The sequence below is a fragment of the Agelaius phoeniceus genome, chromosome 7, assembly GCF_051311805.1.
Source record: "Agelaius phoeniceus isolate bAgePho1 chromosome 7, bAgePho1.hap1, whole genome shotgun sequence".
NCBI lineage: Eukaryota > Metazoa > Chordata > Aves > Passeriformes > Icteridae > Agelaius > Agelaius phoeniceus.
The window spans coordinates 14,917,865-14,943,860 of record NC_135271.1 but is presented as its reverse complement, the minus strand read 5'-3'; the positions used below and the strand labels follow the sequence as shown (position 1 = coordinate 14,943,860).

At 47.3% G+C, this 25,996-nt stretch overlaps 1 protein-coding gene across 1 annotated transcript in view; it reads left to right on the top strand.

The window, feature by feature from the left end:
• Positions 1 to 10,615: 10,615 nt before the first annotated feature.
• The window catches only part of COL6A3 (collagen type VI alpha 3 chain), a 57,837-nt gene continuing 42,456 nt past the window's right edge, over positions 10,616 to 25,996 (top strand). Inside the window, exons 1-3 of the mRNA XM_077180998.1 lie at positions 10,616 to 10,998; positions 19,414 to 19,561; positions 24,846 to 25,448. Of these exons, the coding sequence (XP_077037113.1) occupies positions 19,474 to 19,561; positions 24,846 to 25,448 (691 nt within the window). The 5' untranslated portion in view covers positions 10,616 to 10,998; positions 19,414 to 19,473. The remainder of the gene's footprint in view (positions 10,999 to 19,413; positions 19,562 to 24,845; positions 25,449 to 25,996) is intronic.

The window sequence follows — 25,996 nt, the reverse complement described above, 5'->3', positions numbered from 1 at the left end:
ATCACATGACATAAAAAAGATCTTTCCCTTCCACTTAAACTGGAAAATAGGGATTCCTGGTCAATTAATTGATACCCCTAAAACCACAGAAAAGGCAGGTTTTCCTTCAACTGATAACCTTTGAATCACAGGTGAAGGGGTCTTCCCCCAGTTTAAACACAAATTATAATGGAAAAGGAGGTTTTCCCCTCAATTTAAACCCCTTTTCCCCTGAACTCACTACCTTTGTTCTGGGATCACCGGGATGCACTGGGGAGAAATGGGGGCACTGAGATGCACTGGTGAGGGATGGGGAAGATGAAATAAAAAGGAGAAAGGAAAAAAAAAATCTTCCTTGGGCACCCAAATGCTGTCACACTCATCACCCTCACCAGCCGCACCTGGGGCTGCCCCACCCCTCAGCACAAGAAGGGATGGTTTTAAACTGAACGATAGAGGTGAATATAAATATAAATACTAGGAAAAGATTTTTACAATAAGGGTGGGGAAGCCCTGGCACAGGTTCCTCGGAGAGGCTGTGGCTGCCCCATCCCTGGAAGTGTCCCAGGTCAGGTTGGACAGGGCTAGGAGCAACCTGGGACAGTGAAAGGTGTCCCTGCTTATAGCAAAGGAGTGGAAGGAAATGAGCTTTGAAATCCCTTCCAACGCAATATATTCTATAAAAACCCCATAGACTCCCATTGGAGAGGTGTCTGGGGGGAAGAACTGACTTTAAATCTGTTTAAGATCCCTCACCCGGGGCTGGGCGTGCTCTGGGGTGTGACACCGCCGATCCCTTCCCCTTCCAGCCGCGCTCCGGACCGGCGAGTGTCTCCAGCGTGACTTTTCCTTTCTTTGTTTTTGTTTTTGTTTTCCCCCTTGCGGATCTTAGTTGTCTCCTTTATTTATTTATTTTCCGCCGGGAAAACAAATAAATAAGTAAAATCCCTCTCCAAAGCGAAGCCCGAAGGCGCGGCGATGGCGCGGACCGCATGAGGGGAGCGGCGGTGGGTGGCAGCCGGGCGGGTGCCCCAGCTCCAGCCTTTCGTGTCCCAGCTCCTTCTGCGCCCTCCTGGGAACGCAGGTGAGCACAGGGAGCGCGGAGGGTCCGGCACGGCTCCTTCCATCCAGGCTCCTTTCCCTTCCGGCCGCCCCGGTTTGCTGCATTCCCAAGGCCTGGAGCGACACCAAGCTTCCCTGGGAGGTTCTGCACGGCAGCTCGGCTTTGGGAGCCTTCGTCCTCACCCTGCTGGGGCTGCCGGCTGTTTTTCTTTCCCTTTTCTCCTCATCTTTGTCGCCCTTTTTTCTCTCATTTTCCCACCCTTTTTTTCTTTTCCTCTCCCCTCACCGTTTCCGCCATTATTTCCCCCTTTTCCCGCCCTTTTTCACCTCCCGTTTCCAGCCCTTTCCCCCTCATTTTATCTACCTGCCCCTTCCCCATCATATTCCTCATCATTTTTTGTCTCCCTTTCCTACTTTTTTGCTCATCTTTCCTGCCCCTTTTCACCTCACATTTCCAGCCCTTACCCCCTCATTTTATCTATCTTTTCCTGCCCCTTCCCCATCATATTCCTCACCCTTTTTTTGGTCTCTTTTCTCCTGACCTTTCCCACTCTTTTTCACTCATCTTTCCCACCCTTTTTGACCTCAGGTGTCCAGCCCTTTCCCCCTCATTTTATCTCTTTTCCTGCCCCTTCCCCATCATATTCCTCACCTTTTTTTTTTGTCTCTTTTTCTCCTGACCTTTCCCACTCTTTTTCACTGCTCTTTCCCACCCTTTTCCACCTCAGGCGTCCAGCCCTTTCCCCCTCATTTTATTGCTTTTCCAGCCCCTTCCCCATCATATTCCTCGGCCTTTTTTCCCCTCCCTTTTCCCCTGACCTTTCCCACTCTTTTTTGCTCATCATTCCCACTCATCCTTTATTGTCTCCCTTTCCCCCTGACCTTTCCCACTCGTTTTTTGTCATCTTTCCCCTCAGTTTGAATCCTGCAGCTGCCCTGCCCCTTGTCACCCTCACTGCCTGTCATCACCCTGAGGGGCTCGCCCCCTTCTCAATCACTCTTAGTGCCACCTGTCAATCAATCTGATAGCCTGTCAATCACCTAATCCTACCTGTCAATCACTCCTCCTCCTACCTATAAATGACCTTGCGGTCCCCATGGCTGTCTTAGCCCTCAAAAGCCCCAACACACCTCAAAGTCACATTTTAACATTCCCAGCCACCATGGATCCCATAGCCCCCGGAGTCCTCGCAGCCCTGAGAGATCTCAAGGTCCTCAAAGACCCCAAACCTTTCAGGTCTCTCTAGTCCTCACAGCCCCCACAGACCTCAGAGCACTTATAGCCCCACACAGTCCCTCCTTGCAAGGCTTAAAATCAAAGTTTTCTCCTCCCTGTTCCTTCTGCTGATAGAGAAGGAAAATCACAGCTGCTATCCCATGACTGGTGGAGCCTGGCCAGGGCTGGCCTCTAACAGGGGAAAAAACCCAAATCTCCTCCTCTCTTTCTCTCTCTCTCTCTCTCTCTGGTATTTCTCATCCTAGCTGAATACCAAACTGGCTTTTCTATGAGGAGTTTCAGGTCGTTTGGGCAAAAATAGCTCCTGTTGATAAATCCTAAAGAAGATTTGGTCCCCTTTTGCCATGTATCTGCTCCTGGGCTCCACCAAAGCACAGCTGGGGGAAACCACTGCCTTCAAGGCATTCCCCAATACAGAACCTCATATCTCTATAGCCACACAAATCAGTTTAAAGCCACATAATGCATCCCAACCCCCTCAAAACATCACAAGAAATCAGCAGGCCTTGGGAGACGCTGGACACAGTGATGGTCCCTGAGCTTGTTGCCTTCCATGAGGGATTTATCCAGCTGCCAGGATGATGCCATAGGGAAAACCACTCCTATTATAGCCCAGTATCCTATTCCTATTCAGGTAATTTAAATGCCCTGCCAGAGCTCACCTTCTGGTGTGTGCACTCAAATTGGGAGGGAATGGCAATATGGAAAAGCTGAGGGATTGCCTAGAGCCTCAGTGCTGCAGCCTGGGCTGGACCTTTGCAGGATACATTAAGATGGATAAAGCTTCCCTAAGAATCAAAAAAGGATCACATTCACCCAATAAATTGCACAAATATTTTCTGGTTAGTGATAACCTCACCACTGGCCAGGCTGGATGCAGGTCCTGCTAAGTAAAGGACAACAAGTCTGATGGATTGATGAATCAGAGCTGCCATGTCAGATGGTAAAACCCCAAATTTCCAAAGAATTAGGTTGCTCTGAAGGCAGAGAGGGAGCCTAATGCAGATTAACTGTGAAAGAAATGCTGGTGTTTGTGGATGCTTCTTGCTGGCAACTTGCCATCCCTCTCCTTGCTGCTTGGAGGACCAGAGACCCCTGAGTGTTAGATAAAACAGGAAAAACCCCACACATGGATTAAAGCAAGACAAGCCAAGCTTTGGGACCCATCCCTACAGAGGAAGAGCAGCTGGTGAGTTTTCACCTTTCATGGTGGGGTAAAGCTGGGCTTTGAGCTGGAGCATCAGTTATTTTGGATGCAGAGCCTTGTCCTGGCACATGGCTGGGCAGCAGCAGTTTGCCAAAGGGACAGGATGGTGGAGGTTCCATATGTTTGGAAGGGGTTGGACTAGGCAGGCTGCAGCTGGCCTTGCTCTCAAGAGGATAAAACACTCCCTGTGGAAGTGGGGCAGGGTCCATACTCCAGAAAATCTGGTGCCTGAGCTTTGCAGAGCAGGTTCAGATGAAAGGGACACCCTTGGGGGTGACAGTGCAGAGTGATCACAGTTTGGGAGCAAGGGATTGGGACAGGCCATCATCACCCACTGTGAACTCATCCTCTCCATGCACCTCCTCCCTCAGCATGGGGATGTGCCAGCCCAGAGGGAAGGGGACAGCACTCCTGGCCATGTTATTTTTGTTCCTCAGGCAGCCAGAAATCTCCATCAGGCTCATTCTGCCTGAGCTTTATTCCCACAGATGCTCAGTCCCATAAAGATCATCCCAGGTCCAGCTTGCTTGTAGGTGACAGGTGACCTGCTGCCACACTGGGATTTTTTAGGGACAAGCACGGTGCTGCTGTTCCACCTTGTGGAAATGATGTGATTTTCACGTGTCCCTGCTGCAGAATGAATGAATGAGCCATTTGACAGAGGATACTTTGTAAGGCTGGCAAGGCCCCTGGCTCCAGGTTTTATATGGAGAGCTGAAGGCTATTTTTCCACTCCTTTTGCCACGAGTGGTTGGAAAGGGTGATAAACAGCAACTGTAACCATGCAAAGCCATCTCCACCTCTTCCTGTCCCAGCACAGGTTGATCTTTCACATCCAGGAACATCCCCAGCCCAGAGGCTGCAGCAGGATCCTGGCACTGGGAGAACTGCAGGTGCTGGTTGCCCAAAGAGACGCCTAAATATGGGGAAAAGTTCATTAGAGGTTTCCCATTAAATTGGAGATGCTTCCCAATAACAACTTCCCGAGTCTCTCAAAACTGAACAACCTCCTGAGTTTCTCAAAACTGAACTACAGGACAAAAATACTCAACTTCTCCTTTGGCTCTGTAAAACCAGGCTGGCTTCCTTAGCAAAAAAAAACCCCAAACAAACAACAAATCCACTTGCCAAGCAAATTAGCAGAACAACATTATTTTCCTCAGGAAAGTAATTTCCTAATGCTTTTTTTTAACCCCCTTTACCCCAGTTTTAAGCAGGACCTTACACCTGGTCGCTTGTGCCACTGTACCAGATTAATTTGGTTTGTTTCTCACAATTTGAAAATGACTTCAATACCCAATTAAGGTCTCCCACTTTCTCACTAGTTTGTATTTGACTGTGTGGGAATAACCTGGCAGTGCTGATGTTTGCTTTAAGAAAAATTCTCCAATGGAGCTGTCACGCAGCAAAATCCATCTCTCTGAAAATTGCCTAGACCAGCTTCAAGTGAGCTTCTAAAGGCAAAACCTTTGGCTTTTTAGCTTCCAAAGATTTCCCTCCTTGTTAGAAACTCGGCATCTCCAGATGTATCAAACATCTCAAGGCAAACATCTCAAGCACAAGTTGTTCCATATGCTCCATATAATTTGTGGACAAGCCCCTCAGGAATAAATACATACCGACCACATACGTGCTGTTTCCTGGGATTTTTTGGACATGAGCTCCAAACAAAACAGCCAGGACATGGAGATGATGTTTATGTAAGCTCCCCCATCAACTCACAGGAAGTTTACAGGGAAGAGAGGAAAATGATGCAGCCTGGATCCCTGTGCCCACCCAGGGGAACTCCCGTGGCTTCAGGGAGACCTCAGAGCACCTTCCAGTGTCTACAGAGGCTCCAGAAGAGCTGGAGAAGGACTTTTAGGAGAGGCATGGAATCACAGGGTGGGGGGAAATGGTTTCCCATTGCCAGAGGGAAGGGTTAGATGAGATATTGGGAAGAAATTCTTCCCTCTGAGGGTGGTGAGGCCCTGGCACAGGTTGCCCCTGGATCCCTGGAAGTGTTCCAGGCCAGGTTGGATGGGGCTTGGAGCACCCTGGGATAGTGGAAGGTGTCCCTGCCCGTGGCAGGGGTGGAATTGGATGAGCTTTAAGGCCCCTTTCAACCCAAACCCTTTAGTGATTTCATGGAAAGAGATGTAGAGTGGATTCAACCCTCCTCAAATGCCTGCACTCACCTTGAACAGAATGTAGGGATTTTCCCACCCCTTAATTCAAGTCTGGAGAGTGGCCCAATTTTCACAGCTTAATTAAACCTGTTCAACTTAGCCCCAAAATTTAAAAGCAGCAGCGTTTTGGACAGGGACCCTGTCAGGAAATCACAGCCAGGGCTGACCTGGTGCCCCAGGGGAGAAGCAGAAGCCCTGGTAAGGTTGGGGTGTGGGCCACAATCCCCACAGATCATTTCAGACTCCAGCATTGCTGATCCCCAACTTCCATCTCACCCTACTCACAGGCAAGAAAAGCCATGGAATATTCTATCATGTAAAAAAATAAGATAAAAGATAGAAGATAAAAAATGTATTTTCTTATTTCTTTAGTAGGGAACCCTAACAAGAAAATCCCCCTGGGGCCTGGGATGTGTGGCACACCAACAATGAGCTCTGCATTTCCTGGGCTCTCCTCTCCCTTTTGCCATTACACATGATTTTTTCTCTTCAGCACTGGGGCACAATGACCACAGGTTTCCAAGGAACTGCCTACAGCAAACCCCCAGTTCTATTTTTCCCCTCTGCACCTTCCCAAATAACACAACACTCATTCATGGGTATGAATAATTGCTTACAATTCCTCTTGGAGTACAAATAATTCCCTATAACTCCTCTTCAGCTCGTCTGCCGTTACATCATCCTGTCCGTGTGGGCAGTGAGTATTTCTGGCCTCTCCATTTTTCTGACTCCAGCTCTTTTCAAGCCACCTCACCTCTCTCCCTGTAATTAGTAACAGCCTTTTCCATCACAAAAGTTGGAAGTTTAGTTGAACTGTTGAAATCCAGCCCATTCCTAACAGTTTTTTTTGTGCAGCAAAAGTTGCCACAGGACATTGAGGCCAAGACTTGGAAAGATTTTTTTGTCCCCTTGTGCAAGGCATCACCTGGAAGGCTCTAAAACAAGAAAGCAGGAGTAACCCAAAGCAAAGGCTGGCAAGGTCTGTGTTGCCCAAAATGCATTTTGTGCTCCCTGAGTTATCTCTTATTCTGAAAAAGAGCTGAGCTATCTTTCCTAGAAGCCAAGCATCACAGTTCACATTAGAGTTTACTGACCTACAGGCTGTGCATTGTGTTAGAGGGGAAAATATCCACATTATTTACATACTTGAGTGTAGTTTGTTCCCTGTAATCACTGAAAATCCCTTCTAGCAGGAGGGCTTTATGCAGGATGTGGTTGGTTAGAGCTCCAAGCTTCACCTTTTGAATTATGATCTCTTTTGCAGGCTGTGGATTAAGTGTGTGTATATACACTCAGATAATGCACACAGCCTGGTGTGGGCTTGTTTTTGTTGCTGAGATTTTTTATGAGAGGGAGAAAAAAAAATTATAGAATCATAAAATCACAGAATGGTTTGGGTTGGGAAGGACTTGGAAGTTCATCTTGTTCCAACTACCTGCCATGGACAGGGACACTTTCCACTAGACCAGGTTGCTCCAAGGTCCATCTAACCCAGCCTTGAACACTCCCAGGGATGGAAGACGGGAAATTTTGCAGAGATGTTTTAAATTCTTGGCCAGTGCTGCAGGATGGAAAGGGCAGATCCAAGTGTCTCTTATCTTTGCTTAATTCCCACTTTGACCTGCCCATCTAGAGATGCTCTTGCCCCTTTCCCTGACTGTTCCAAAGTCATTTGATGAGACTAAAATGCATCAAGAAATATTTGCATGAAGGCAGACAAACCAACAGAAAACACAGGAGAAGAGCAGAACCAAGAGAACTTCAGGAAAATATTTCCTGGACCACTTCCTAACCAGGGTGCTGGGGAGGCATTTGGATAAAAGCAATAGCAAATCCTTTGGAGCTAATGAAAACCATCTATTGCAAGCAAAATTAAAATGCAATCTGCAGCCCTGCCCTCTGTCCCAGCAGAGCTGCTCTTTGCCTTGACTTCCAAGCAGGACAAAGAGTTTGTTCTTTAAAATAGGGCTGTGAGAGGTGGGATCCTGCACCCCTGATCTGCTGTGCAGATGCTCAGCTGATGTTGGGAAAGTAATGGAGCAACCCTGGGTTTTGGTGGTACTCCCTGATTTCAGAGCAAGAAGCTTCTCTCTCTGCAGGAGCAGCTTTTATTTGAGGGGGAAAAAGTGGCTTTGGGTTTGGCAGATGCCCGAGGAGTCCCTGGAGGAAAAGCCAGCAGATGGTGCTCAAGGATGGAGCCAAGGCAAGATGTTCCTGGGTGTCACCATGTGTCACCAGGGACCTGCAGCCAGCCACCCTGTGCTTTGCCTGAATCACACACAGGCAAAATCCACAGAGGTTTCCTAAGTCAGGGTGGAAATTGCCCAGCTGAGGCACATCAGAAAAGAACTGCAACATTTAACCACTCTCTCCCAGTTTCACTGGATTTTTTTTTAATCTGGGACCCTCATTCTGGCGGTGGGAGGACGTCAAAGTCACCTTTGCATTCTGGAGATGATGTAGCACACGGGGCTTTTAATTTTTTTCTCATGGGTAGAAAGAGAATTCCTCAAAACCCTCTTCCTGACTCATAGCATTAATCACGTCTAGTTATTGATGCACCAGGGAGGAAATATTACTGAACTTAGTCCCAGCTGCCTCTAGAAATTACCAGTGTGATGTGATCCAGTCTTTTACTAATTATCAGAGGGTTTGTTTGGTGTCTGGGGGTGGAAAGTAGTCTGTCCCTGCAGATGTCACCCCTTCCCCAGGGGGATCACCCACCCCCAGAATGCCACAGCAGCCACAGCCCAGGTTCCCATGGTGGATTTGGATCATTCTTCTGGGAGTCACCAACACAAATGGAGAGAGAGCTGCTAAAGGAAGGATTGTAAAGGGTTGTGAGTGAAAGGGGGAAAAAAATAATCCCACCTCAAAATGCCCTGAGCATGCTGTCTGGTTGCTCCCCCGCTATGTGTCAGTGATAAAGCCCCTTTTTGGAAAGGAAGATCTTCCAGCTTGGTTATTACAGCCACAGAGGCAGTCAGATTGGAATTGAAGAGCTCTTGCAGCCTCATTTAATTACTGGAGCACTTGGTAAAAGTCACTTCAATATTAAAACCATGTTAAGACAAAGGAAAAAAACAAACAAAACAGAAGAAATGCTAACAGCACGAAAAGAAATCAATCTCACTCCCCAGTTAATCATGTTCTCAACTGAGCTGTGATAGGCACGTTACACTGCTCACACACATTTCACCAGTGTTGTTACATTATTTATCTGGAATTCTCTGACTTGGCTGTTTTTCACCACTGTTCTGGGGGTGCGTAGAGCTTTCCTGTGGTTTGTTCTTTTGGGGTTTTTTTTCAGCCAATTAAAGTGTTTCCCTGAACTCCCTTACTGCCACACAGAAAACTCTGGTTTTCCAGGCAGATCTGAAGAAAAGGCCACACAGATCCCAGCTGCATACTGGTTACCCCTGGTGGTGGCAAACTGAAACCACTGGTGAGTATAATTCTTCATTACAATAGCAACTGTAGCCTCAAATTCTTGCTTTACTGAATCTCAGAATAGCCTGGGTCGGAAGAGACCTTGAAGACCACCATGTTCTATCCCCCTCCATGGGCAGGGACATCTCCCACTAGACCTGGTTGCTCCAAGCCCTGTCCAAGCTGGCCAGGAACACTTCCAGGGATGGGGCATCCCAGCTGAGCTCTGCCTGACAGCTGAAATCACCTGGAAAGGCCTTTTGTTTCGATGCTTCTGCCCACATAATGCTCCTCCATACTATGCATTTTATTTTTTAGCAGCTGTCCCTCACCCTGGTGAAAATTAAAATAATTTTAAAAAATTAAAATAAAATAAGCTCATTGTCACGGCTTTCCAGCAGTTCCTGTTTCCACCACCCCCTGTTCAGTGCCCACTGACACCCAGTGAGGAGATGCAGCTGCCTTTTGCCAGGCTCATTTATTATTTGGGAACTCCCTGCCTGTAAGCTGCAGCTTGACAGATTCTGGAGGGGTGGCATAACGCACTGCTTGCCTTTGGCCACGAGGCTGGGGAGTTTCTCCACTCTGTCTTCAGCCTCTGCCAGCACCAAGCCAAGCACAATTTCTAAAAGGAGTTATTGCCTCAGTCCAAGGGCTCAGCACTTCCCTGAAGCATTCCAGCTATTTCTTTATGTGGCTGCTCTTTCAAACAGCACCCATCCAAGGGCAAACATCATAAATCCCCCTTTGAAAAGAAAAGAACTTGACTATTTGATTCCAGGGACGCCATCTCCACTCCAGCCTTATATGGAACCAAGCAAGAGCAAGAGATAAGAGTTAAAGTTTCCATACCAGTGCTTATTGCAAAACACAATCCAGTCCAGCCTGAAATGTTTAACTTTTAGCCAGTGGTCCTGCTGGAATACAGGAATAGAAAACAGGATTAAATTAGCCCCAAATTTATTAGGCTCTGCTTAATGAAAGGTTAAAATATTCTTTCACTTCACATATGTTTAAAAAAATTGAAAAACTGCTAGTCAGGAACTTGCAGACTAGATTTGCTGCCTTTTAAACTTTTCCTTTTAAAGCTATATATATTTTAAAATACATGTCCTTATCCTAAGGTGTTATAAGTTATACATAACACAAATCCCCCACTTCTGCCTCCACATCTGGGGAGGTATAAAAACCTGCTGTCACATTTTGATGGGAAGGTGCACAGAGAAGAGACTCTCTCCCCTTGTGCTGGTGTTGTAACCACTCAGGCAGAGAGGCTGTGCTTTACCCAGCCTCGAGCATCTCCGAGCGGCGCTGCTCCTTTGGTACGGTCCCTGGCACATCCCCACTCCTGCAAACATCCAGGACCAAAAGACATGGTTCAATCAGCTTCCTCCAATCCCACAGGGCTTTTTTTTAAAAATCTTTCCTCTTTTTTTCCCTGTTGTTTGTTTTTTTAAAATTTTAATATCTATTTCTCACCAACAAGGGAGCAGCGCTTTGGACGCGGCAGGCCCAGCACGGAGAGGGGGGGAAGCCACAGAGCGCGGAGGCGTCCCCCGAAGAAGGGGGGGGATGACTTTGTGTGTGTGATGAGCAGCTCTGACCTCAGCCCAGGGAACGCCAGCACCAACCATCTGGATCCCATTTGCGACGCCGGCTCGCCCGGCCCCCCGGCATTCCCGAGCCAGCCGCCTCCTCCGGCCGCGCTCAGACCCACGGCAGCCGCCGCGCAGGGACCAGCGTCCCTCCGGTGCCCTCGTCCCGCCGCTCTTCCCTCATCCCAGCAGTGCCTGCACCCCACCCAGCACAGGGGACCGGGAAGGCTGAGCAGCACTGCACGCCATGAAGCAAGGGTGAGAGGCGCTCCGGAGAGGAAAATCCTGGAGTAAGGAACTCTTCTGGAGGTTCACTCAGGGGTAAGTTCTGCTTACCCCTCAGCCGAAGCTCGGCAGCTGCTAAGGCATCGTTCTTCTCCTTGGTGGGGTGGTAGTATTTGGGGTTTTTTCAGCCATCCCCAGGTTTGCATCACTCTTAGAAAAGCTGCCGGCTTGCTCATCCCGTGAGCTCCCCCCGGAGCTGATGCATCGCAGGTGTGTGGGAGCACTCCTGTCCCCACCACTGCAGGGGAACTAAACCCATTCAAAAGCACAGACCAGTGTATTTCCCCTGCTGCCTCAGCGTGGTTTTTGGATTTGATGCCTCGGAATTGGTGCAGCAGCAATGTGATGGGATGGGAGCAGGATGACACGGGAAGCAGTGCCCCAAGGAGGGCATGTGGTGGTTTTTGGGAAGATGTATCAGCTCAGGGAGGTGGGGGCATCAATGGGACCATGCAAGGAACGTGCTGAGGGGGTATCTCAGTGCCCCTTTCCTGCTCCCAGGGCTGGGGGGTGTTGGATAGCTGCCCTCACCTCTCCTGCCCCAAGGTGAGGTAGGTTGAACCCAGCAGAGGTGCTCAGCTGTGCCAGCTCAGGTCCTGCTGCCAGACATGTCCCCACTGCTCTGGGGTGGGCCGGCCTGTGGCTCCAAGGATAATCCTCATCCTCTTGTGGTCATCCACAGAGAGGGAAATTAGCCAAACAGCAGCTTTTCTCCTAAGGGAAAAGGCTCTCCAGCCATGCATGGAGCCACTGTCCCCCTCCACAGCTTCCTCTGCTCTCCCTCCTGCCTTCCCCAGCCCTTTCCCCCCACAGCCCCAGTTGCCCTGAGCCTCCTGGGACTTGCTGAGGGGGCGGCTATGACTAATCTGGAGACACCCTGCCACCAACCCGCTGGGCTCAGCAGAGCCCTCCCTTCCCAAGCAGAGCTGGGGCGAGAAATGCTTGTGGCCAAACTGGTTTCCTGACCAAGCAAAAGGGCCAAAACTGGCTGGAATGGGGGTAGCAAAAGCCCCTCTGGTTCCAGTGAGTGCAATGGGAAACTCTCAGCTCGTTTCTGGTTGCTGTGATGATTCATGAGCGTTCTTGGGGGAGAAATCTTTCCTGTGTTTTTCAAAATTCTGGCTTTGCCCCATTTCTTGCTGGTTTAGGAAAAAAAGAATCGGTATTTGTGGTTGGGTAATTATGGTGTTTATATAGTGATATATATTATATTTGTTCTGGGGCACAAATACCCAGTTTAGGAGGTTTGTAGAGAGATGCCTCCAGACTAAGGCTGTTGCAGGGTGCTGGAGAATTCCTCCAAGGTCATGTAAGAATGCAGTGGTGGCAGAGGAGAGACTCAACTCCACTTCTCCCTGGCACCATCCCTTCAGTCAGAGCTCAGGCAAACAGGCTTTTCATCCTCAAAATTTCTCTGTCTTTGCAGTGAGGCTGACCATGACCAGGGCTGTGACAGTGTTTAAGACAGGAGTGCAGGGCTGCGTGCTTGCTGCCACCACACCATGGTTCATTCATTCCCTCTCCAGTTTCCAGCACCCTCCCCAGTTCCCTTTCTGGTTTTTCAAACATCTCTGCGACTTTCCATTCAAACTCAGTAACTTTCCCTGATTTCAGGGTGAGCTAAACCAGCCTCTGCTTTATTCCCACATGTCAAGGAAGGGGGAAAAAAATTTTTAAAAAATAACGTTCCTCCTCTACTTTTGCTACGTGCCTGTCCAGGAACAGGAGGGAACATCTTATTCCTTCCACCAGTACAAGCTGTGGTGAGTGCACAGCCTTGCCAGCCTTGGATTGTGTTCCCCACTGGATTTCCAGCAGAGGGGTGAGCCTGCCCTGTGCTGGGCGTGCACGGCGCCGGGTGGCACCGCGTGCCTGCTCCCCGCTGCCGTGAATCACAGCCAGCCTTACCCCTCCACATGCCCATCACTTTTTCCACCTTTTTAAGTGATCTGTGTTCCACATTAAGGAGCTGATTTGTTTGGGTGGAGAGGCTCCGGGAGGTTCTGGTTACTATACATAAAGAGTCATTGATCTTTGAGGGAGTTTCCTCTTTTTTTTTTTAGCAAATACTCCCTTTCCTCTTATTAACAACTCTATTTTGGTCTCAGTCTTTGGATGGAGAAAACAACTAGATTTTAAGCCAACAGCATGCTTAGAAGGACAGCAATGAATATGTGATTCATATTAAATTCTAGCACCCAGGGAACTTGCCTGGGTAGGATATGGAAGCACCATAATTCTATTGCTTTGCTGAACACTGGTTTTCAAAAATCAGAGCTCCAGTGGCTTGCAAAAGCAGGGAGATTTTTTCCCACCCTTTCTGTCTTCTTCTTTTTTTTTTTTTTAAATATTCAGGTGGGCCTTTGTAGGAATAAATTTTTTCAGGGGCAGCCCTCAACCCCACAAGCCTCACCTTCCCAGTAGCACTTGGCAGCAACGTTTACACTTCAAAAGAGCTGAAACAAATCTTAATGTCTCCACCTGGAGCCATGAATTAATCCAGGATCTGTCCTGTTCACCTCATCCCAAGTCCCTAGAACCAGCTTGGCTTCTCCCAAGGGCTGTGGAACCAGACAAAATAGTGTTCTGTGATGAAGAGGTGGCCAGGCATGGGACACTTCTATCCCTTGAAAAGGTGACCAAGCTTTTTTTTTTTTTTGGCATGGAAAAAATCATGGCATTCAGCCTCAGAATCTGGGAGTGGCTTTTGGCTAACGTTTTCCCCAGCTCAGGGATATTTGAGGGGGAATTCATCCAGGCGAGAGAGGAGCATGCCTCGCCTCCAGAGGGCAATCTGCAGCTCCCTGGCTCCACATCAGGATTTTGGGAGTTGCTTCTCTCAGCTGCTCACTCCACAGCCATGACTGCAATCTTATCCCACTGCTGGGGATGCAAAAAAAATTTAGTTGTTCTGGGTGCCCGGTGTCCACTTCCAAGCCACTGGCAGGGCTTACAACTGCTGTGGATGCAGCAGAGAACAGCCAAGCCAAGGGAATTTGAGGCAGAGCAGTTTGGTTGGGAAAATCCCCACAAAGCAAATGCAGGTGAAGCCTCTTTGTTTTGGCTCTGACATCCCCATGAGAGACTTCTGGAGGCGTCTAGAGGATGCTCAGAGCATCCTGCACCAGCTGTGGGATGATGCTTTGCTCTCCCTGTCCCCCTTTCAGAAAAGCTGTTGGGACCCAGCTGCAAATGCATCTCTTTTTCTCATGAAAAAAGCATGATCCATCCCACATTCACAGGGTTGCAATTGCTCCTCAGGTTTTTAGTCAATATATTTTTCGTGTATGCTGCATGGCTGGGCAGGAAAACAGGACCAGATATTCTGTGATTTGGGATAGTGGGACATCCCAAAGGTCCCTGGGTGTGCCAGCTGGGAAAGCTGCACAAGGCCAAGCCCAAAATCCAGGCCATTTGTCCCCAGAAAATGTGCCAGTCGTGGCTCTGCCTACCATGCTTGCCATGCTCTGCTCCTTCCCAGAGGCTGCTCAGCTTTCCAGCAGGAATGTGTCACAGGAACAGGGAGATTATGGGAACAAATGTCATAAATGCAATCACAAAATGGTTTGGGTTGGAAGGGACATCAAAAACCATTTTGTTCCAGTCCCTTTCAACACTTCCAAGGATGGGGCAGCCACAGCTTCTCTGGGCACTCTGTGCCAGGGCCTCACCACCCTCACAGGGAAGAATTTCTTCCCATTATCCCATCTATTCTATTTTAACTACACACTAATGAAAAAAAACCATCCCAACACACACAAGCAAACAAGAGCTTAGAAAGTGAATTTAAAACATCCACTCAAAGGAAAAAAAATATGTAAAATGTCAGATTTTATGCACAGAGAAGTATGCAATATATGCAAAAAATAGCTGCTGGGGAAAATATTTAAGGAAATCACTTCATTGTGTCAGGGGTAGAAATGATTGCTTTTTGAGAGCAGTATTAGGAACAGATGTATTGCTTCTGATGAAATACTGTAATATTAAGAGGTCAGCACAGACTATATAAACTCTAGACAGACGTAAAACTTTCAGATTATTGAAGGCTACAGGAGTTAATCTCTTAGCACATGAATCATGAAGAAATTGGCTCCCCAGGCTTTGGTGCTAACTTAATTCAGGAAAACTCCTTCCTTTCCTAAAGGAAAGGAGTCAGGTTTTTCAGCATATTTTTCCAGCTTGAAATGGATATAGCAAAAGCTTCACCAGAGCTTTCACCCCACGGGCCTGCAAGGAACTTTTCATTTAAAAAATGAAATAAATCCGCAATTAAATTGCCTTGTTGAAAATACATTATTGAAAACCCATCAATGCCAGAGAATAAAGTTGCAAACCAAACACTTACCTTAACCAAGTATTAAAATGATTTCACATCTCTGGTTTTATCATCCATCCCCTGCAAGCTGGTGCCACCTCCAGCTTCTGTGACTGGTGGTAATTTGGGACACAAAGCAAGAACACATTGAGCAACGGAAATTACTTCTTGTGCCTCACTGAGGCAAGCCAAGCAACAAAAATCACATTATTCATTGTTTTAAGCCCACTTTTCTCACTGAGCCAGAGATTTTTTTTCCGTCAAAACAGAGCTGAGTGGAGTTTTGGGTGAACTCCCCCATCCAAGGAAACAAATTACCCCCACCCACCCAACCCCCACTACATTACCTTTACAAAAAAAAGTTGCTGTCCTTGCTGCATCTTCTTCTTCTTCTACAGGAAAATCATCTCCTTGCCCACCCCTTTCTGCAAGCACTGGACTCTTCCTCATTAGCTAATGAGTGCCATGGAGAGGGGGCTATAAGAGAAAACCCTGCTCAGGAGCAACTCGTCTTAAAAGCTCCTCTTTTCCTTAAGTTGTCAATCTCTAAGAGACATCCATCACCTCTTCCTAAAGACTTTGCTGCCTTTTTCCTTCTGATGACTAATCCTGGCTCCTATGACTTTGGGATGGTTTTGAGTGATGCTAAAACTCATCTGTTGTTGATGAACAAGTCCCCCTGCTTGCACAGGACTATAAATACCACCATGGAGGTCACAAAGAAAGCTGGAGATAGATTTGGAGGCCTCCTAAAAGATAAAATGGGGAATGAGGTGAAATGGGCTGCCCAGGGAGTGGTGGAGCCTCCATCCCTGGAGGTGTCCAAGGAGTGCCTGGATGTGGCACTCAGTGCTCTGGGCTGGGTGACAAGGTGGGAATTGGTCCCCAGCTTGGACTCGGTCTTGGAGGTCTTTTCCAGCCTAAGAAATTCTGAGGAAAATCTCAGCTTCCCAGTGCTATGGGAGTTCATGGGTGATCCTGTGGGCAGGGGGGATTCCACAGCCTCAGGGAGTTTCACTTTTCCCTTTGCTGCATCTCGTGGCTGTAAACAGGCTCCGAGCAGCTGCTCGACATTAAAACCAAAAAAGCCCCCAAATGTTTGCTTCAGTCCTGTCACTTTTTAGCCAACAAGACATCAATTTTCACTGGTTTATCTTGGTGCTCTGCTCATCCCCAGCTGTTGTGTCTGAAGAGGGATTGGCTGCCAGCAGCTAATAAACAGGATGATAACATAACTTCCTGCATTTTGGGAAAGAAATATGAGCAGCTTTACAGCACACATTACTTTAGTGGGCTGTTTTCCTTAGCATGCATTTTATTTCATGTTTTTCATTCAGTGCTAGCAGCCTTTTCACTCTGTGGCATCCCACCTTTAAGGGGAGGGGTGACTCCCAAGGTTTGTGGAGGCTCATGGTTGAAAGAAAAGACAGAAGTGAGAGGGCCTGCAAAAGCTTACAAAGTTTTATTAACAAATTACACACTTGGCATGGAATTTGGTGTGTTAATCACTGATCTCCCTGACCTCAGTATAAGCACGTGGCAGTGGCTTTTGGATAAAGGACAGAGTGAAAGGGAAGAGAGGGAGGGTGATGGATTAAAGAGGGAGAGACAGAAAGGGAGGCAGAAACAGAGATCACCATTCCTGACTCCAGCATTGATCCAGTTGATGGGGTATCCAGGGGCACAGATGCACCTGGGCTTTATGGCTTTATCTTTTATAGCTACCTTTTCCCCTCCCTGGAGAAAAAATTCTCACTTTCTATGCAAATTGGCTAACAAGTTTTTCCTAGACCTTTCTTGAAATGGGTCAAGGGGCTCTGGAGGTCTTCCTGCTTCTCAACACCATCCCTGTGCTGTGCTTATCTTCCCTAGCCAGAATGAGGAAGTTTGTCCCATAAAATGCTGCCCTACCTCCATGTGGCCTCTTCTCCAGCCACATCCTGTTCTTTCCCAGGGTGGGTTACTGCCAGCAATCCTTGGTTGTTATCACCAGCAATCCTTGGTTGGCTCCACAGCTATGAGGATTTGAGACGTGCACATCTTGAATCAGAGAACCATGGAATATCCTGAGCTGGAAGGAAGCCACAAGGATCATCAAAATCCAACTCCTGGCCCTGCACAGGGCACCTCAACAGCCCCACCCTATGCCTAAGAGCATTGTCCAGCACTTTGGTCTCTTCTAGGCTTCTATACAATCTCAAAGGATGCTGCAAGCGAATCCCACTCAAAAACTTGCAGCTCTTCCATAAATAACTTCCCAGAGGGAAGACTCTCCCATCGTGTTGGGTGGGTGGTTATCATGAGCTTGGTGCTTTTTGCAGAAAGAAAGGTCTAGGACCTACAGACCCTTCTGTATTTGTGTGCTCAGGGTACAAACCCTCTCCATGAGTCCTTTGGGTGAAGCTATTTTTTCTGGGAGCAAGATGCCCACCAGGGACACAGTCCATCTGAGCAGATTTGCTCCTGCTGGAGGCACTGGGAGGTCTGGCTTGCACTGGAATAGCCAGGTGGCTGGATGGCTGCCAGCTCACAAAGGTGATGGTTTAATTTCTTTAGGAATGATAATGATACCTCTGGGCTGCTGCAGCTGTCTCTATAAATTGAGGGCTTGCCAATAATAGGGAAGACTTTGTCATGTCTTGATTAACATTGTGTGCTGGCTCTGGGGGCTTGTTCAATGTCTCTCCAATTATTATTATTATTATTATTATTATTATTATTATTATTATTATTATTATTATTATTATTATTATTATTCTTTGGGGAAAAGGCAGAGGAGAGCTTTTCCCAGACTCATGCTATAGGACATTCATAAATTCCACCTGGAGCACAGGAAAGACCAAATGCAGCAAATCTCTTCTTCCAAGAAAGGCCAGACCCCAGCTCAGCTTTGACACACAGGGAGCCAGAGGAAGTGTCAGGATCACATTGGATTTCAGGAAACCACGTGGAAGTTGCCCCCTCCTTTCCATAGAACTGCCCTCTGATATCCCTGAGGAGTGTCTCTACAGCAGAAGTGGGATTAGCTCCTTATGTCCAGATTTTCCCATATTCCCAACTCTTGGTTCTGTTCCCAGCCATGCCAGCAATAACCATCAGTGTAATTACCACAGTTTTCCTCAAAAATAAGAGTTACTCTTCCCCTTAGCCCTCTTAGGCTCTTGTTTTGGTTGTAACTGTCTGGATTGATGGAATTGGCAAGGATGCTAACAAGAAAATTGAATCACTTTTTTTTTTTTTTCTTTTATGATGACCTGGTTAGCAGTTTGATGTATTGGAGTCACTTTTGGCTGATTTGAGTAATTGATCCCCTTTAGGGAATGAAAGGTATTAAATCACTGTGTTCCCTTTTGGGAGGATATTTTCCCAGTTAAGCAAGCCTTGCTGGTTTCTGCTCTGTAGGCTTGGAAATGAAGATTAAATAATAAATTGGTCATCTCTATGACAACAGAAACACAGCCTTCATGGTGGAGTCGTTGTTTCAGAAGGCTTGCCAGGTGGATCACAGATAAGAAACTTGCTTAATTTATATATTTTTGGCTCCAGCAGATAAAATATTATTCTTGGTGACTTTCCAAAATATGATCAGCCCAGTGCAGGCTATTCCACAACCAGGGCTCTGAGCCTGGGGGAGTCCAAGGGCTTTTTGCTGTGCAGCCAGATCATGTGGCTCACTTGGGTCTAGAGTGCTTAAATTTCCATTTGTATATTTGGGACAGCTGAAAAGGTGAGCTGAGGCAAGGGGGGATGTTCAGGGCAATTAGTGTGGTGTTTGGAAGAAATGAAGTGAGAAAAGGCAACAGCAAGAGGAAATATGTTGGCAAAGATGTATCAGCTGGCCATCCATGGTTAGGGAGGGCAGGTGGGAGGGGACTGTGTATTTTGGTAGAGAAACCTAAGCATTTTCCTAGATATTACATATTGTCCAGGACAGCACAGGTAAAAAAAATAATCTAATTCCACAGAGGTCAGTTTTGTGAATTGTCACTCTGTCCAGCAGCAAAGCAATTTTTTTCCTGCCAAAGTGCCACAAAAGCCTTGTAAACCCACATGGTTTGGCTTTTTTACCTTGTACCTCATCTGTGCCTGGCAAGCACTGCTGCCATTTCTCATTTGTCCTTTTTTCCTCCCCTTAGGTCTCACGTCAGGTGCTTTGAAAGAAAAGAGAATAAAAGGAAAACTCATAAAAGAGCAAAATGAGGAAACATCGACATTTGCCCCTCGTGGCAATGTTCTGCCTCCTGCTCTCAGGCTTTGGCTTGGTTGGTGCTCAGCAGCAAGCAGGTAAGAGCCCGGGCTGCTTCACCTGACTTTGGCCCTGTACAAGCACTCCTTGGCACTGTTTGGTGTTTGACATGCATGTCCGTGGGATGTTGTGGATGGATGTGTTCTGCTCCTCAGCTCCCACCTTGCTGAGGCTCCTTGGGACACGGGCCTTGGCCAACACTCACGGTGCCTCCCCAAGCATGACCACTGGCTGGTGCCATGGAGGATGTTCTGCAGGGCACCAGGGTGTGGGACCTGCACTCAGGGTGGTCCTGAGAGGGTCTTCTCCTGGGCAGAGCTGTTCTGCCCTCCCTGCATGTGTAGGAGGAGCTTTTAGCAGTGAGAAGAGCACTGCCACTGACCTGCAGAAAGGCTGTTTAAAAGGGTGGTCCTGGCGCCTTCGGGACCGGACCTGCTGTCACCAAGTGTGACAGCAGGGAAAATGCAGAAAACTCATGCCAGCACCCAGGCTGCTTAAACTAAGCTGTCCTTCCTTCCTTGAGCACTACCATGGAGCCAGCAAAAACCATGCAAGAGACACGGGCAGCTAGAAGCTGAATGAGCCTGAACTAACAAGGTGAAGCTGCCAGTGTCTCTGTCTGGCTCAGGGCTGGTGTCCAAACTCATGGGTGAGAGTGTAGGAGGGCAGGAGCACCTTGGCTCCCGCTCTCTGGGCAGGGCAGGGCAGGTGGCATGCTGTCCCCCAGCACCTGTGGGGCTCTGGTGGCTGTGTGGTTGTTCTCCAGCGCTTCTCATTTTGCTGTGGGCGATAAGGGGAAGCTGAGCTTCACTTTCACCATGCCAAGGAGGCTGTTGGTTGTTTTGGGTGAGGAGTAGGAGGAGGCATGCTTGTGCTGACCGATAGAAAATCCTAAATCCCCATCTGTTTTTTTAAAGCTGTCAAAACCATTGCCGTGGCTGATATAATATTTCTAGTGGATTCCTCCTGGAGCGTTGGGAAGGAACACTTCCAACTCGTTCGAGAGTTTCTGTATGATGTTGTAAAGGCTTTAGATGTGGGAGGAAATGATTTTCGCTTTGCCCTGGTCCAGTTCAGCGGAAACCCCCACACAGAGTTCCAGTTAAATACCTTCCCCTCCACCCAGGACGTCCTGTCCCATATTGCCAACATGACTTACGTGGGGGGAGGCGCCGAGCCTGGAAAAGGATTAGAGTACCTAATCGAGAAGCACCTCACTAAAGCTGCGGGAAGCAGAGCCAGTGAAGGCGTGCCCCAGGTTATTGTAGTGCTGACAGACGGACAGCCCCGGGATGATGTGGCTCTGCCCTCATCTCTCCTTAACTCGGCCCGTGTAAACCTGTTTGCGGTCGGCGTTCAGGAGCCGGTGGAAGGGGAGTTGCGGGAAGTAGCGAGCGGACCCCTCGATACGCACCGCTTCAACCTGGAGAATTTTACCGCTCTCCACGGCATAGTTGGGGACTTAGTGGCGAGTGTCCGCTCCTCCATGACTCCAGAAAAGGCTGGAGCCAAAGGACTGGTTAAAGACATCACAGGTAATGGCTGACTGGTGGTATCTGCTGGCGCTGCGCTGTTTGGCATTGCCACTCTGGAGGGGCAAGACTGAGATGGACGTTCAGAGGTTTAAAAATAAAGGTTTGAAGTGTGTGGCCCCGTGTTTGCAGCTGCTGAGGTGCTGTTTGCAGACTGAGCCAGGGGTGCCAGCAGTCAGGGCAGGAATCCTTGAATGGGCAGTGGCACTTTGTGGCCATCCTTTGGCACATATGGCATGGAAATTCAAGCGTAGGGAGCTCTGCAGAGTTAGCAAATTGCCCTGTCTTGTTCACTCACAAGGTGGGGAAATGGGGGGTGAACACACCAGACCTGGTGGTGACCCCGACTACAGAAAATCTTCTGGAGACTGAGAAGGTCACTGCTGGTTGTGGGGACAGCATGATGGATGTTCCTTTAGAACCAGGTGGGGGGGACAGGGAGATGTGCAGTGTGCCATTCCAGAAAGTCACATTCTTGGGCAGTGTGCCATTCCAGAAAGTCACATTATTGGGCAGTGTGCCATTCTAGAAAGTCACATTCTTGGTGAAGACAGCAAAAGAAGCTAGGTGGGGAATTTCTCTGCTGAAAGCCCACCCCTGAGCTGTCCCTTAACCTCTCTCCTCATGCACCTGGAGAAGGTGTGTGATTGAAAAGTCTTCTCTACAAGCCCATGGCTTCCACCTGCTGGAGCACTGGACACTTCCCATAACTGAAACCTCCCTGCAAACCATGTTGGCTTCAACAGACCTGCACTGACAGCAACACAGGGCCCAATTTCCCTGGAAAAAAACCCCAAACCAGTCTTCCTCTGTCCCTTCTCTGTTTATGAAATTCCAGCATGGCAAGAGCCTTCTGAGCAGCTTTGTTGTTTTTCAAAACAGAAGTCCTGGGGATCAAACCTTTCTTTTTATTCCTGAGACTCCATCTGAAGGTCAAGAGCTTGTGGGGCGACGTAAGGCCACAGCAGTGTGATGAGGCAGTGTGACATTAATCCCCCTGTGTTGTCTTGCCTGATTAACCCTCACGCCAGTCCCACTGGGTGCTCTCCATCACTGCATGGCACCGAGCAACACCAAGAGGCCGTGCTCATGTGTGTTTTTTGTCGTGCAAAGTGCTTGACAGGGCAAATGTCCAGGTCACAGGAAAGCCACAGGGGAGTAGCTGCCCCACAAACACAACAAAAGGCTCTCCAGTGCTAAGGAAATGACACCAATATTGGTGGAAAATGAATGTTACACCCAACCTGCTGGCAGCACTTCCGTGGCTGTTGGGTATCTTAGCTGTGAAGGACCCCGGTGAAATTCCCTGTTGAAATCAATTGGGAAATTGGTCTCTGGAAGCTGGCTGTCCTCCTCTGGGCCATGCCAGCAGGTAACGCCATTGAATGGAAACATCTGGAATCACAGACATTACCTTAAAAGCTTTAAAGCCAAATTCCTACTTTGTGTATATCATGCAATTACAAGTTTGTTTCTGCTTAAAGGTATTTTTTGCAAGTATTTCCTTCCCATCCTATAACACAAATTTAAGTTAATCCTACTGTTGTAGTGTTGTCCCTGTGACTTGCATGGGTGATATACAGAGTATTGTTAAACATGGGAAAAGATGTTACAGGTCCGAAACCTTGGACGAAAACAGTGTGCAAAACATGGTACAAACATCTGCATAAGAGTTTAAGAAGTGATTTATTCAGCTGATTACTACATGTGGCATTAAAATGTCTAAAATTGCCATTGATGCTATGTTAAAAATGAACCCTAATGATGAATGAAAGTGTAAAAAAGCCCCAGTCCTGTAGTGGTTCTAGTAAAGAGAACCAAAACTGTTGGTCTGTGGCAGTCCCTGGAGCTGACTCACGTAAGTACAACAGTCAGCCCCGAGTTTGCCCTGAAGTATTTGTTAAATCTGACCTGTCTGTCTCATCTGACCCTCCTTGCTTAGTTGTGTAACCAGCATGCTTTTTATTTGTTCTCCACACCAGCTTGTTCCATAAATGTGCACTGAAGTACAAGGTTTTTTTTGCAGTGATGACAAATTATCCAACGCATCTGTTTCATATCTATTTTCTCTTCCGTGGGAGCAACCCATTAGTGCCTGGAATCTCGTTCCTCCAAAAAAGATATCCAGGATTATCTAAAGCATCCCTGGGTAAAACCACTGTGAGGTTTCCCTTTCATTTTTACGATGAAGTGGAACATGTACATCCCAACTGAAAATGGCTCAGTAAAACCAAGCCTAAGCACCCCTAAATTCTGCCTCCATGGAAAAATAAATCCTGTAGCTCCTTGAAATTCTGAACCCTGGTGATTTCCTCTGGCCATTGAGTTAGTCCAATGTGTGATGGGAGTGATGGTGACTTGGAGACCTTCTCCTTTGTCACTGGAATTGCAGCATTATCTGAATCTCTACATGGTTTATGAAAACATGTACTAGAAAAACAACTAAATTGGCAATAAATAAATAATTTACTGTCAGTGCTGGTTAATAGCAAAGATCTCAGGTTTATTCCTGGCCTTGCTAAACCACACGCCACCTTTGCTGCTGATTTCACCTTTGGCTTTCCAAAGTTGAGAGCTGACAGAGAGATTTCCAAATGTTGCTTGTCAGCCATTTGTAAATAGTCTGAAATTTGAGTTCTTAATGTGAGTGGAGAGTAACAGCATGGAAACATCCAAGCATGCTTTGGGGTTTTTCCCCTCCTCTTTTTTGCATGCATACAGCTCTTGGTGATGTCAATGGTAAAATTAGTCAAAAGGAGTAAGAGCAGAGACCTTTTTGGGTCTGCTTTGGTAAGTCTCAAAAATACTGCCCCTCAACACCAGGTTCATGCCACGTGCAAGCTTTGTTTGGTGTGTGTATATTGTCAGCAAATGCTTGTGATCATCTGGGTACGGTCACAACTAGAGTTGGATAATTGTGTCATGACTGATTTCATCACCCTTTTTAACCTGATTCTGCATTCCTTGATTGAATACCCAGAATCCATATGAATAATACAAACCAGAACACTCTGGCAATAATCAACCCATTTTTGTGCAAAATGCTTAAAGTGACACAATTTTTGCGTGGCCTGGATTAAGAACTGTGTGGGTCAGCCTGCTAGAGACATAACTTCAGGTGGATGTTGGCAACTGGTGCAAGAGTTACAGTCAAGAAAAAGTAATGAAAACCATTTCAATTGTTTCTAACAAGTGTGTTTTAAATAATATTTATTCATGGTGGGAGAAGCCCATAGATTCAGCTTCTGTGTTTAACCAGCAAAAGAGCAGAATCATGACAGAGAAGCTGAAGCTTTCCCTGCATCCAGTAAATGTTGGCTTTTTTCCTCCCAAAAAATAGAAGGCAGAAATTATGAAAACCTCCTCACCCTCTAACTTCACCGTGAATTGCCACCAAAGTCCACCTTTTTCTTTTGGCTCTGTCTAAACATTTGGACAGTACAGGCCACTGACGGAACGTACCTAGATTTCCAAAAACTGTATCTTGCCAAGGTTCTCCTTGTATGCCAGTAATGCTGACCCCATGTTACTACAGGCACTGGCTTGTGTTGTGTCCACTCAAGCCCTCCCTTGATGGGCTGTGGATGCTGCTGGGAAGGGCCTGAGAGCTCATATTCAATCAGAATGCAGAACTAAGAGGCAAAAGTCACCTCCTCAGTGATCACGTTGTTTTGTTTTCTCATTTTCGTGTTTCTCACTGGTTTTCCAAGAAACATGTCAGAACACTGTTACAACTGCATGTAATCACCCATTTTAATGCTTTCACCTTTTGCATTTCTTTTTTTTAAAGCTCAAGAGTCCGCTGACCTAATTTTCCTTATTGACGGATCAAACAACATCGGAGGTGTCAATTTTCCAGCCATACGCGATTTCCTTGTAAATTTGATTGAAACCCTCAGAGTTGGAGCTCAGCAGATACACATTGGGGTGGTGCAGTATAGTGATCAACCCAGAACCGAGTTCTCTTTGAACAGCTACTCCACAAAAGCGGAGGTCCTGGATGCCGTGAAGGCACTCGGATTCCGCGGGGGCGAGGAGGCGAACACCGGTGCGGCACTGGAGTTCGTGGTGGAGAACCTCTTCACCCAGGCGGGAGGCAGCAGGATAGAGGAAGCGGTGCCTCAGATTTTAGTGCTGATAAGTGGTGGAGAGTCTAGTGATGATATCCGAGAGGGCTTGTTAGCGGTGAAGCAAGCTGGTATATTTTCGTTTAGCATTGGGGTCCTGAATGCTGACAGTGCAGAGCTGCAGCAGATTGCTACTGATGGAAGCTTCGCCTATACTGCCCTGGATATCCGTAACCTTGATGCTCTTCAAGAATTATTACTGCCCAACATTGTTGGAGTGGCCCAAAGACTCATTTTGTTAGCGGCCCCAACCATTGTGACTGAAGGTATGTATGCCTTTCTGGACCCTTGCATTTCAGTGAATCGATGAATGATTGAGCTTTTGCACGCTTTACGAGCATATTTAAAGCTTTAAATATTCTTAATTTTTTTTCCAATTAATTTCTCTGGTCTGGTTATGGAGAAGCAGTGCTTCTATGGAGAAACTCATTGGCCCAGTGAGTTATCTCTCAAAAACCATGAGGTCTTGTTGCAATAACTGGCATGACATGTGGGGTGTTTTAAAAGACAGGAGCAGAGTGTAAGAAAAAAAGGGTATAATAAAAAAACCTTGTATAATCCTTATCGAGATATCTAAGCACCCTGGGAGTAAACACTGCAGCACTGCCAGTTGTAAAAATATTTATGCCCTGTAAGTTTACATTATATGTCAGTTGGAAGTGTCATGACCATAAAATGTGGCTGATGAAGGTACCAGGAATGCTAAATGGATCCCTATGCACCAGAGTTGAAATTATCTGCTTGCTAAAACAGTAAAATTTCTCAATCACTGAAGCTCTGGGCTGCCCTTGGTAAAAGGATGGCATTCCTGTGT